Raw genomic sequence first — 13,531 nt, forward strand, 5'->3', positions numbered from 1 at the left:
TCCTGCTTTCAGGACTTAACTAAAAGTACAAGTAAAAGTACCAGATTAACTTTTTTACTTGAGCAAAAGTAAGTAAGTAAGTTCTTGCTTTTAAATAGACTTATAGCTCTTCTATCATTATTGCCTCGGCCTCTTCTGAATCCATTTAAATCCCTTTTTAAAAACACACTTGTATCGGAGAGCCTTTCCGGATTTTACCTGAATTTTAATTCTACTTTATTTATAAAAAATAATGAAAAAAATTGGATGTCTTTTAGAGTTCTTTTAAATGAATATTGTCTTTTAATATTTGTGATTCATTAATTATTGCTGTACTTGTGATTTTACGGCCGGTCTGTTATATTTTGCCGCCCTTGTGAAGTACTTTGTAACTTAGATTTTGAAAAGTAAAGTGAGTAAAGTACAAATACATGGAAAACTGCAGTTAAATACAGTAACTGCATAAATGTACATGTAAATGTTTAAGGAAAACACACTTTTCTCAGTTGAACTTGACGCTCAGCATCTTCTTCAGTGAAACCCTCCAGGAAACTGTGCAGCCAAACTCCAACACGTTGAGTCTCGTAGTATCTAAACAACAGATTATTTTTCAGCTCCACATTTTATTCTCCTGCAAACGAAGAAGACGACACAGACTCTCCCTGATCAGACTCCAGTTTGTGTCTTGCACGCTCCTTTCTAGCGAAATCCTTGAGAGCAGTCCCAGGTGATGCAGCCCACACATTTTCCACCTGTGCCAGAGATGACTAATCCGTAGCCTCCTCCGCATTGCACCTCCTCTCCTCTGTACTGACGCTGCGGTCGCTGCTGCGTTGGCCTCAAGCCGCCCCCGGACCTCGCTGCAGGTGGACACACGGAAACAAACACAGGTCAGTCCACAGCAGCTGCGGTGACGGAGCAGAGTCTGAGCACAGCTCTCTCTCTCTCTGTTTGTTCTGTGCAGATTAGTGTTCATTCTTATATCAGATACACTGAACTTGTTGAAGCACCTCAACACCAAATACTCATAATTATTAAGTTTGGTCTGCGTTAGTCAATATGTGCAGATTAATGGATTAATGCAGTCGTACAATCACAAAGCCTTAAGACAAGAAGACTAATATCATCAATGGGTGGAGACAGTAACTATGGCAACTTAAAATAAAGACAACCTGGACTTTGACTGATTCTTTTGAGTCGTGACTTTGAGTTAAATTCCTGGTGAATAAGTCAACGCTCAGTAAAAGTTGTAAAAGCTGCTAGTTCCAGTTCAGGGGCTGCGTCCTCCGGAGGACGCCGCGAAGGCCGGACCGAATTGAGACGCTGTAGTCCAGAGTCTTTCCCTGATCGGGGTCCATTCTTTTCCGTCGCCTAGCAACAGAGCTACAGTTGAAAGCGACGAGAAAGTTTTGACCCCACATTGTTTTTTAACATTTTCAAGGTCACCTGAGGTCAAATTGAAGTATGACTCTTGAGGAACTGACATCACGTTGCTTGCAGGATAAAAAGGCTTCATCTACGAAGCGCAATGAATCTTGGGAAAGGGTCGGGCCGGGCTAGGAACCGTCTGCTGGAGCCTTCGTTTCTCGGGGATGAAAGGACGCATTTGAAGGAGCCTTAGAAATGAAACAGTCGAGTCGCTGTGACACAATCAGTCTTCAAACGCAGCCTCTGACGGATTCAGCTGCAAAGTGAGCTTGAGATCAAAACAATAAAAATTGAAATGCTTTACAACGAAGAAACAAACAAGTCGACAGCAACGCAGATCGATACAGCATTTATTTATTTCAGAAACTTACTGTGATCACTGCAAATGTCTTTTTCAAACATGTTACAAAGACAATGGATCCGGGATGTAAACAGTATTGGGTTTTTTTAACTCTTGAAATTGCGTTGTGCTTTATCTCCGGTCCGAGCTGAACACATGACTTTTAAAGTTTGTTCTTCCAACAGGAGGAAACCAAACGAATCATGACACAGCAGCGACTGAGCTCTGTGCAAACCTCCCCCCCCCCGCTGACCTCGCAAGGCGACTGAAAAACCTGCAACCCTCCGGTACAAACAACATCCAGCCTGCTCCTGTCGGATCAGTGATGACTAAAAGAAAAGGACGGTTCCAGTTCTCATCTTGTTTTCTTTTTTTCCCCCCCGAGGTGAATAAAGTCAAGCTCCCTCCTCCTCCGCCAGGAACTGCAACTGGCAAGAAAACTACAGGGCAACATTGAGACAGGATCACACAGGAATGGATCGATTCTCCCTTCTTACATCCACAACCTGTCGACTCAAACCCTTTTATAAAACATTGTGCAAAGGATCTCAACAAAAAAAACAAAACAAGAGATTACAAAAATGGAAAATTTGAACATCAGCACATTCACATTTCCAACATCCTTCTTAAAAGCAACAAAAACAAAGCGGAGGAAAAAAGAAAGAGAAACAATAACTCATTCACAAATGAACCGGTGTGTGTGTGTTAACGTCTCTGTCTGAAGGTTGACATCTGTAACCATCCTCCAACTAGATGCCACTCAAACATCTGTCATTTGGCCATACTCCCATTTGAAATACAAAAGACTAGAAGCACTTTCAATGTACAGTGAAATACGAAAAACGTTATTATCCAACACTCGTCATTTAGGCGTCGACATAGATGTGGGCAGGAAACCAGTGAAACCGATTTAACACTTAGAACTTGGATGGGGAACGTTTCTGCCTCCACGACTCATCGTTTGTGAAGATTTGAAGGATTTCACATTATCGGACAACTGGCCGACACGAGATTCTTAAAACAGAACCGACACTTCTACATCCTTCCGTCAGGAGTCCACTCGTCCAACTCGCTGAACGTCAGTTATCGTAAACATCACATTTCTTTAGGCGCGTTTAATTCTCCCTTTACATTCGGATCGGGGCGCCGTCGTGTTGTTTTGCTCCTGCACGGGTTTGAGCTGCATCGATTTAAGACGCTAATTTACTGGCTCAGTCTTTCATCGTAAGGGTTTGACGGCAGACGACGGGGGAATTAAGGCTGACAACTGTTTTTTTTTGTTAGTGACCTGGAATAAACCCCAACACCTGTCTGAGGGAAGAAGCTCTGTGGCATCTGCTTGGGATAAAAGTGGCTTTGTGATTCAGGGGAAATATGCTTGGACATTAAACTCGTTATTACAACGGCCAGCTGCTCTGAATAATACACTGCATGTAACTGAATGTAAAGACACACATGCACACACACACACACACACACACACACACACACTTCTCGTACACTTCACACACTCTCATCCCTGCCTGGTCTGTTTGTGTTACATAAAAATATTCATCTGACCAAGAGAAGCACAATCTCCAAACAAACATTTATGAGGCCGCGTCTGTGAAGTGAATGTGTGTCTGTGTGTGTTTGTGTAGTCAGGTGTGTGTGTTTTTCAGAAATAGAAGGAAGAGCCATTCCCTTTAATCTGTTTCCCAGGTGCTGTTTCTAAAGGCACATCCCTGCTCTTCCTGCGAGTAAATGACCGAAACAAGTGACTGTAGGCACGGCTGGATAGACTGATGCACATTCACACACACTCACAACCACGAGTACAGCAAGGTACTGAGGCTCCCTTTTATGGTGGGTATTTTAAACATCGCCAAACAAGTCATTATTGTTGAATAGCTTTCGGAAAAAGATCCTCACACGTTTCCCAACAAAGACTGAACCTGAGCAAAACTGTTTGAACTGAAGCACACAGACACAGACACACACAGACTCTCCCATCGTCAAAAATCAACCTTTGATTGTCTCTCAAAGCTTCTGATGATTTGTCCTGTCCTGTGTGTGTGCGTGTGTGTGTGTGTGTGTCTGGTCCATGACTGACGGCTGAAGAGTCGTTGGAGAAATACAGGGTGACTGGCAGCACATTTAATAACCATGACATTTCCACTGGTCGTCACTAGAGGGCACTGTAAGCAACACAACAGCAGGCTTGGGCACCACAAACTACAACAGAATACAGAATAAAAAGCATTATAGTCCGGCTTTAGCCAGAATTAAGAAAGAAAGCCGTTTAAATAATATAGCTAGTGACCCTTTTTCTTCAGGAACTAAAACACTGATGTCAGTTGTACTGTTACGAATAGAACAACTTATTTATTGGAATTATAATACAAGGAAATAAATTAACCCGAGGAACAAAAACAGAAAAACCTTCACTTTTCTCATCCAAAATGTCTCTGTCATTTATTTTCAGCTGGCTCTTTGTTTTCCAGTCGTGTGGAATGATGAGTGGCGTCCTCTTTTCCTGTTTCCCCCTGAACACGATGTTCGGTGGAAAAAGCCTCTTGAGGTTCTTGTGCAGTAGACACCGGCGTTTTTGTCAGTTTGACCTTTAAATCACCGAATCCCACGTCAAACCTCCTCTAAGAGCAAACTCTCCATTTTCGTGAGGGAGAAAAACACGAGTTCCGACTTGTTCCTATTGCTTTTAAGACACGAACGACTGGGATGGAACCAAAGCACTCTGGATATCAGTCTTGTTTTTATGGCACCACTGCCGATGGCTTTTAAATATATACTCCTGTGTCAGGTGGTGGTTTGTGCTGTTGAGACAGATCGAATGTTGCAATCCGGACCTGACTCGCACAGAGGTCGAGAAATGAAAACTGTACAAATCCAGACTTTTCAGCCGTGCGGCGGCAGATCGACCCGACTCCGTGTCAGTGGCTCACGGACAAACGGCCACGGAGACTGTTCAGGGGTTTCCAACTGTGAGCAGGGAAAAAAAAAGAAAGTTGCTTAACCTCTTTATTCTCCTTTTACATGTGAAGGAAACAGAATCCTCTCCTGTCTTGTGGCTCTTTTGTCCGTCTGTGTTACAGCGAACACTTTAGTGGCTGGGCTGGCAGATTTATTGTTGCCCTGTCTGACTTTGCAAGGCCAGTCAGAGACCAACCCTCTGCTGTGGGGGGGGCTGATTTGGCACGAAACACCTGAAATCACCTTCCAGAGGAGCTGGGCAACATTTGAAAAAGGTGCTTGAAAAATGGGAACGGTGAGGAAAAAGACAGTCGTCTTCAAAAGAGACTCATGTCCACTTGGGAGAACTTGGCATCTGAAATAACTGGAAAAGGCCAAGTGGAGGAGGGGTGTTTTCTCTTGTTGGTTATTTTGCTGAAGAGATTTTGGCACAGCGAGATGAGAGAAAGCTCAATTCAGCAACGCTCTCGTGGTCCCGCAGGAGTTCAGAGGTCAGTCCTTCATAATGTGATAAACAACACGCGTTCTTCTTGGGCCTCATCCTGAGGAGTTGAACAGAGGGTGTGCAGAGATTGAGACTGGTCGGCAATAGAAGCCCCTGATGTTTGAAGCCAATGGAAGATGGAGGGAGGGTTCGGCATCAGGTTGAATGAGTCTTAGAACGTGTCTCCCGCTCCGCGTCTCTGTCCAGACTGTGTGTGCTGATGGATGAAGTCGTGTGGGTGCGTGTGCAGGTTAGAACGTGCGGGAGCGCGTCAGTTCATGTCGATGGTGTTGAAGACCCACTCGGTGAACTTCTTGAGCTTGGCGGCCGAGGTCTGAGATTCCTCCTGCAGCCTCTGGTTGTCCTCCCACAGCCGCTTGATCTGAGCCTGGAGCCGCAGCTTTTCTTCACGCTCCTGCGAAGAGATGGAGAAAAAACACAATAATCATAATCAATTATTAAGCAGGTAACACACAGGAAAGCATTAAATAAATCTGATGGGCGTGCTGTTGACTTTTTGTAAAACACAACCGACTCAATACTGGAAGAATACAAATATCCTTGTATAACACTTCTAACTCGAACAATCTCCCGCAGTGTCCAAACCAAACTCTGGCAAATGTCTGAGCCCGATTTTCTTTCAGTTCATGTCTGAAAATGGCTTAATACCGTCTGTGTGTTTACATAAGTCGAGTCAGGGGTTCAGACACTAGGTCACCAGTGAGCTTACGGGATTTGTGGGCAGATTTTATCAGTTGGCATTTCAACAGAGATAACAAGCTGCACCCTGAAGATGTTATTTCTTACATACGAGGGAGAATTTTAGGTGCAGGTCAGCATTATATTATATTATAGTCATAAAATACGATGTGTTTGAGCCTTTCACTTGGGAGCATTGAAAGTAAATGAAGTGTGAACATTAACTGGAAAACGGGTGAATGAGTGGAATCATTTGAGTACATTAGTTCAAATGGTTCTTATAAGAATATGAAAGCAAAGTTAAACCATTCACTTCCTTTCAGGTGATTTCAAGTTAAGAAAGAAAGCTGTAGTTCCTCAGCGCTCGACTGCTGACTGTGTATTTTCTATTGAAAACAAATATACTGTATATTTACACCCTCTGCTCCCTGGTCCATTGTACACAAGCCAACTAAAGCCTTTCATTTTTCACCCCCACTGACACTTGAATAGAAAATGGAGCCAGAAAATCATGTTTTAGCTCAATATAGTGTAGAATAGAAGAGGTTCAGTATAGATGCAGACAAATGATCTTGTTCACTGCATGGAAATGAAGTGGAGCTCTGTGCATACATGTGTGGGTACAGTGCACGTGTCTGCAAAGTGCAGGTGCATGTGTGTGTTTGTGTTTTCTATCTCACCTTCTTCAGGTCCTCCTGGAGCATCTTCACAATCGCCTCAAGTTTAGTCACTTTCCTCTCCAGCCCTATGTGACCCTCACTGTGGAGAGGAACGAAGATCGTAACTAACTCACTGTATAAACATCACTTCTGGTTTATTTCTCCAAACTCTCTCTCTCAGGTCCTGTAAGCGTAGACGTTACCTTGATGAGGGCCGGGACAGTGGCGCCGGCTGCAGCTCGATGTGAGGCTGCTGTGGACTGGAGGCGCCGCTGCTCCGGTGATTTGAATCCCCGAACACATAACTTCTCTGAACTGGAAGGAGAGAGAAATGGAAAATGGTGAAAACAAGATAAAGTCACAATCACGGGGCATAAATAAAGCAGCTGAACGCAAAGACAAAAACACATATTATAAAAATTCATTATAATAACAAGTAACATCATAACTATACTAGCACAGCCTTAAAATTATTTTACATTGAAGGTCAGAACATGCAGAGTTTCTTTAAATTAAAGTCGTTTTTTTTTAGTCAAGAAATAAAAATATCAAAAGAGGATAAACCATATAAAAGTGAAGACGTGCGATTATAAGTTAATGGTTTTACCGTAGTGAGGGTTCCTGTCACTCTCAAAGGTACTGGCCACGTCCACCAAGTGCGTCCAATCCAGAGGGCTGTCCCTTTCTGAAGAAGGGAGGGGCATCAGCTCCTGTGGGAGGGGTCCGCGTTGTCGCTCCACCAAATCCACCAGGGATGTGTCAGACGCCGAAAGGTCGCCTACAAACAGAAATTAGAAAGGACTGAATGCAAAACGAAATTTTCACAATGTCCTTCAGGGAAATATTGGTGTTTTGAACTCAGATTTACAGTTAATTCTGTAAATGTTCAGCTGTTAACCGTCTTTGTACATGTGCACGATGTCCACAGCGATCTTACCGTGCAGTTTGACACCGAGCTTATAGGAGGGCCGTCGGAGGGGCACACCCCGGGTCGTGGGTGAGCGGGGGAGGGTGGAGCAGCTGAAGAGAACATCGCTAACTGGTTCTGCCACCAAGTCGCTCAGGGCGGGAAGGCGCTGGCCGCGGTAGATGCTCTCGTCTGACAGGGTGCGATGGAGTGAGCGACGGTGGCTGAGATGATGGCCAGTTGGTGATTTCTGGCCGTGCTGCACAGGAAATGATGAGGGGGTGTCAGTTTAATATCACGAAAACACAAAATCGGAAACCAGGTAAGGGTTTAGAGGCCGGGAGTATCTGAGGATTTAAATGATTATAGATCTATTATAGTAGATTACTAGCTGAGTGAGATGTCCAATAACTTTTAGAATAAGTCCCCATTAACAGCCTGACTGTGTTCTATGATTGACAAAAGTGCACCTTTTCCTTATGCCTGCGTGGGGCTGGGGGGCTGTCTGGAGCCCCGTGCCTCTTCACATCTTCCTCCATCGTAGATTTAGCATGAGGCTGAGGTGAGTGCATATCCCGAAGAGAGGGCCTGGCTGCAGGGGTTGGAATACCCTCTACTCCACCCTCTCCTGGAGACTTCCTAAACACACACACACAGACAGATAATTAAATGACAATAATCATGACACAAATTAATCATAATTCATGTGTTGTCCCAATTATTCAAATTAAAAACATGGTCATTCAGCTTCAATAGTAGTTTTTCTACAGGTCTCGTACATTCATTTATTTACATGTTAGTCCTTGAATGTAATCCTCTCTTCAGCCACAAGAGGGAAATCAAGTAGTTTGCCAAAAAGACTCATAATAGGATCAAATGCAATGTTATGAAGCGGTGCTGCGATAAATACTATCATTAAAAATATAGGACTGTTCTGTTGTTGTTGTCGTCGTCTGACATAACAACACTGTAAACTATAGCATATGGACGGATATCACCTCTGACATAAATCCAACATTATTAGCTTCTCAAAATGTAGAACTAACTGAATCAGTTGCATTATATTGTACAAGTGCTCACGTCCACTGGCCCACATAAATCAAACAAGACATTTAAAACTTAACAAGCTCCAGAAAGGTCTTATCATTTAAATGATTTATCCATCCGTATACACACTAAACCCAGTGTTAGGTTTGAAGGGCTGTCGTTCTGTGTCCCACTTTATTGCTGTCATCCATTCTTACTTGCGTGTGTCTCCGAAGTCGACAGAGTTGATGGTGGAGCCTGGCTTCCTCCAGCCAATCAGGTACTTGGACTGAGCTCCTTGGCGAGGGTAGAAGCTCTTGGGCCCTGGGGACGCGGAGGACTGGGAGGACGGAGAGGTAGTCGCAGATGAGGACTCGTCTCTGGGCGAGCTGTGGCCTGAGTGCCTGGTGTTGAGAGGGAGCAGAGGGAGCAGTGTTAAAAACCAAGTGTTTGAAAAGTTTTTGCACCAAAGAATCACTTAGTCCTGGATCAAGCACTAATTAAAGCTTATCAGGAAGGACATATTCTATTAAGTTATCGATGGAAAACTCTATCATGGTACCACCTGGGGTCGAGCCACTTCCCACCATGACAGAAAACAAATGTCGCTGGACAGACGATACCCAGGTCATGAACTGTAACTATATCCGAACGGGCAAATTAAGTCTCGCTCACACAGGAAGAGACACAAGTTCAACTGTACGAGCGGGACACGTGTTCCACATTTCCTGAGGCCTAATGTGGAAAGATAAGAGGGAGTTAGAATTACTCCTGTGCTTGGTTTCCAGGAAAGAATTGAGAACTGGAAGCATGTTGCAGAGGTGATGGAAACGCTGAAGTTGGAAGGAGATCATTTTATTTAGAGATATTTGATTTATCCTGATTATTATCCTGTGCAGGTGGAAGTGTCTCTTTTGGCTATTTCACCGTTTTTTCCTGCAACTTTTATTTTTGAGCATATTTTGGGATGTTCATATGCTACTGGCTGTGTGGGCGTGGCCATTAGTCAACTGTGTGTCGGCTACTGTCAGCAATAATGGCAGAAAAAAGGGAGTTAAGCTAAGTGTGCAGTGCAAACTACCTACTTGTTTTTTGAGTGACTGTGTCAGCCATCTGCTTCAGATTCTTATTACCTGATTCTTTCAAGGTTCACAGAGTTTTAAGATGATTCAGAAGTGATTGAGCAAGAGACTGGCTAACCTTGTATTCGGAAATAAACAGTGTGTGTTTTTATTGAAGAACACTAAAATGTGAAGCTGACTTTCTAACCACAGGGTGCATTTAAAGCTCTCATTCACAATCTTTTTGGCTTGTAACCCTAAACAGCAAGTAATATCTGCCAGCAAGAATAAAGGTTGAACTCCCTTCCAGACTCTGACGAGGTAGAGCATAAGCACGACCAGAGAGTCGGGGGTTTGATACCCTGCAGTTGGCATGACTTTGTATCCTTGAGCAAATTGCCCCTGACAACCCTTTTGACAGCCATGTGATGGAAAAAAGTCTAGTTTAGGAGCTCTGTATGAATGTGGTTGTGAATGTGTGCAGCGCTTTGAGTATTCGATAAGATAAGACTTGAAAACCATTAACACAAACACTGAAAAGTCCACAAACACAGACCTTGAGTGTGATCCAGCTTCATTCAGACTGAAGGTGCTGCTATCCCTGACGAGAAGATGAGTAGGTGGGCTTCTGCCGGTCCCGTCCATGCTCCTTTCTCCTGGAGGGCCCGGGGACTCGGCAGCAGCAGGGGACCTCTCCAGCATCCTGCGGCCTCCCTCGGTGGGGCTGTGCCACGGAGAGGCCGATCGCTCTCTGCTCTCCCTGCTCTCCCGGCTCTCGGCCTCCTGCCTCCTGCCTCCCTGCTCTCCCTGCTCTCCCTGCCTCCCGGCTCTCCCTACTCTCCCTACTGCCACTGGGAGCCAGCAGGGAGGTGGTGCTGCCGTGATGAGAGTGCGGGTGGGTGTGGTGCGAGGCTCCGTAAGAGCTGGTATCGATGCCACTGTCGGCCGACGCACCCTGGAGATAACCTCCTCCTCCCAGGCCGTTGGGCTCCGTGTCGCCCTGGTCAGCGGCGGAGCCTCCACCTGCTCCTACTTCATACCATTTATCACTGTCGCTGTGAGCGCCACTGGAAGCTGTGCTGGACAGAGTGTTGCTGCTGGAGTGGCCAGAGTAAGGGCCGTCCGACTGCCAGAACAAACGGAAAGTGGAAGAGAGAGGGAAAATGAGAGTTGAAGGTTCCATGTCAGTGAAAAACAAAACATTTTTTCAGCCTCTAATCTGGCATTTAGTGACAAACCTCCGCCAAGGACAAACAACAAGTTGCACCAAATTCCACATGCTCATATATCAGTTCCCTAAATGTGCCTGTTTTTCCATCAAGATCCATGTAGTATTCCCTAGGAAAACTGAACATTTTGAAAAACACCCTTTCTAACAATGTTAAAATCCTACATCCACCTCCTTATCTGCAATAGAAAATAATAAAATGCCCATATATCTGAAAAACAGAGGTTCCAGGGCATTTAAACTGTGCTGTGAGGGTTGTGATGGTGTAAAGTCAGACCTGGCTTCCCTTCTTCGGGGACACATGGATGACCTGCTCCTGCCTCTGGATGCGAGGAGCTCCAGAGTAGCCTTGACCCGACTTGGAGACCGGGGCCTCTGCAACAAACCGACCAACACACACAGCTTGGGTTAGTGACACATGCATGGACCCTGCAGCAATGATTCGACAGAGATGTTCCCCTCATCCCCTCATTTATCTGTATTTTTGCTACAGAGCACACACGCCTCCAAGAGACTCATAACACAAACTCTATCCATTTGGTTTCTGCTGTGCTCATGAACGAAAATCCCCGGGTCATGTGTCATCAAAAGCGATGCACATCAAGCCGAAATTTGTCCCCAGACGGTGTGTCGGCTTTATTTTTCCTGGGCAAGCTGTGCCATGTCAGAGGAAGTGTGCGTGTCTCCTGAAGCAAAACTTGGGGAATAAATGAGACGGTTGTGTAATTGTCAAGATGTTACGCAACAAGACATACAGAGAAGGCGGCTAATGGCCAGAGCACCATTAAGGGAAACGCTAAGGGAGGTATCATAACATCTGCTGGGATGAAGCCCGTAATGTAGTGAACTCTCTTGAATCTCATATTCATTACTCTGCGTAGTTTCCTCTGCACAGAAAAGCCACAGGGCTCTTTTCACTAATTAGAGAACATGCTTGCTTGTTTGAATGCCTGTGCATATATATGCATTACAAGAGGCTACATGCTTGTGAGTGATATATTGATTGTGTTGAATGGTACACGCAGCAGGGAATCTTAATGCAATAACTGCATTAAAACCAAACCATGTATAGGCTCCATTAGGATCCTGAGTTAATGTCTTGTTATGTGTTTGACGGCAATTATGAGCTAAACGAAGTACTCTGCCCTCTGCATGACTCGTGTTATTTCTGGACAAAGTATAGCCACATCATCATCGCTGAAGACTAGCGGGTCAAGTGGGTAAAAATGGAAGAAGGAGTATGAAAAGAGGAAGAGGAAAGGACAGAACCCTAAACCGTAGAGACGGCAAAGTGGACCGCGAAGGGCTGGACATTTGGCCGACTTAGCCTGAGCTGGCCCAGCATGCATTGTTCCTCTCTGACCATTACGGACGTAAGTGCTTTAAACAACCACAAAATGAAAGACTAGTGCCTTTCTCTGTGATTGAGGGAGCTTGAGGACATGGCTGAACGTAGGCTGGTCAACAATCAACCAAAGCGACATCCTGCTGGGAATCAGAGGAGCCGTACGGCTGCATGTAGCCTCTGTGGCTTTCAGAGGCCGAGCTGGAAAACAAGGAGGAAAACTCCCCAAAACACAGTGCACTGGAGAATACTCATAATTACATGAATGCCCGTGTACAAGAAAAAACTGAATGAAAGGCAATGAGACGGCCGTGGAGAATGAGGAAGAGAGTGGAGGGAGAGGAAGGAAAGGCACACAAAGAGGAGTTTGCCCAAGTGTGTTGACAGGAAAGAAAGGAATGTCCCCCCCTTTCTCTTTCTCCTCTTTAGTACAGAGAGAAAAGTGACAAGAAAAAATGCCATATTTTGTAATTGAGATCACCTCCCTCCACCCCCCCATTCAATAATTCTCCCTGTACTGTTTCTGATTGTGTCATTATCCTCCCACCTTTTTTTTATCTCTTTACAGAAACATTAAGACCCTGTGTGAGAAGGCAATATAATGAACAACGAGCTGAGGAGGAAGAGGTGGGGAAGGAGAAGATTGTGTATAGAGGCAGCGTGAAGGCTGTCACATTTGGAATCTCAGGAGAGGAAGACGAGCTGCTGCAAAAAAAATATGACACTGGCAGACGAGGAGGCACAAACAACACACACGTCTGGATACCTGCCACCTCAAGGATTTAGAAATATGGATGAATATGGAGGATTTCTTTCCAACCTCCCTCATCAATGGTGTCAAGTGTCCTCACGTTTCTCCCATTCATAAACACATGAGGTCCCACCATCATGATCAGGAGTAAATACATTTGCATTTCTAAAAGATGTTTTGATCTATTTCCCTTATTAATCCACTGAATGTTAACTGTATTGATTCAACTATTTCACAACAAGATATATTCACCTGTTGACCCCCGTTCTGCTCCTCCCCCTTCCTCCATTCTTGACCAATTGGGAGTGGACTTCCCACTGGACCCGCCCTCGCCGACCACCTCTCGTCTCTCCGAAGGCATGGGAGAGTGGCGGCTGCTTGCAAACCTGGTAAATGAGCGAACATGTACAAAATCAGAAATACTACTTTGTTTTTAAAAATCAGCTTTCAGTACGTTTACGATTATCAAAAATGTGCTTCTACACTGTCGTACACTGATTCGACCGTCAAATTAACACATTTCAAGCAAACTTGTGTCATATTGTTAATAATAATGATATATGAATTAGTTGACTTTAACTGTCTGGGTTGAAATTAATGAATCAGCCTTTTAAATTGAAAGGACAACTTTATTATCACCTAAAAAGAGCCTTA

General features: G+C 44.6%; 1 protein-coding gene across 1 annotated transcript in view; it reads right to left on the reverse strand.

Moving 5' to 3' along the window:
• Positions 1-1,744: 1,744 nt before the first annotated feature.
• The window catches only part of sipa1l1 (signal-induced proliferation-associated 1 like 1), a 61,021-nt gene continuing 49,234 nt past the window's right edge, over positions 1,745-13,531 (reverse strand). The window contains exons 17-27 of the mRNA XM_047338043.1: positions 13,130-13,263; positions 11,059-11,156; positions 10,382-10,679; positions 10,110-10,302; positions 8,711-8,896; positions 7,937-8,105; positions 7,497-7,725; positions 7,167-7,337; positions 6,763-6,874; positions 6,581-6,659; positions 1,745-5,616 (exon numbers count right to left, since the gene is read on the reverse strand). Of these exons, the coding sequence (XP_047193999.1) occupies positions 5,473-5,616; positions 6,581-6,659; positions 6,763-6,874; positions 7,167-7,337; positions 7,497-7,725; positions 7,937-8,105; positions 8,711-8,896; positions 10,110-10,302; positions 10,382-10,679; positions 11,059-11,156; positions 13,130-13,263 (1,813 nt within the window). The 3' untranslated portion in view covers positions 1,745-5,472. The remainder of the gene's footprint in view (positions 5,617-6,580; positions 6,660-6,762; positions 6,875-7,166; positions 7,338-7,496; positions 7,726-7,936; positions 8,106-8,710; positions 8,897-10,109; positions 10,303-10,381; positions 10,680-11,058; positions 11,157-13,129; positions 13,264-13,531) is intronic.

This window comes from Hippoglossus stenolepis, chromosome 20, assembly GCF_022539355.2.
Source record: "Hippoglossus stenolepis isolate QCI-W04-F060 chromosome 20, HSTE1.2, whole genome shotgun sequence".
NCBI lineage: Eukaryota > Metazoa > Chordata > Actinopteri > Pleuronectiformes > Pleuronectidae > Hippoglossus > Hippoglossus stenolepis.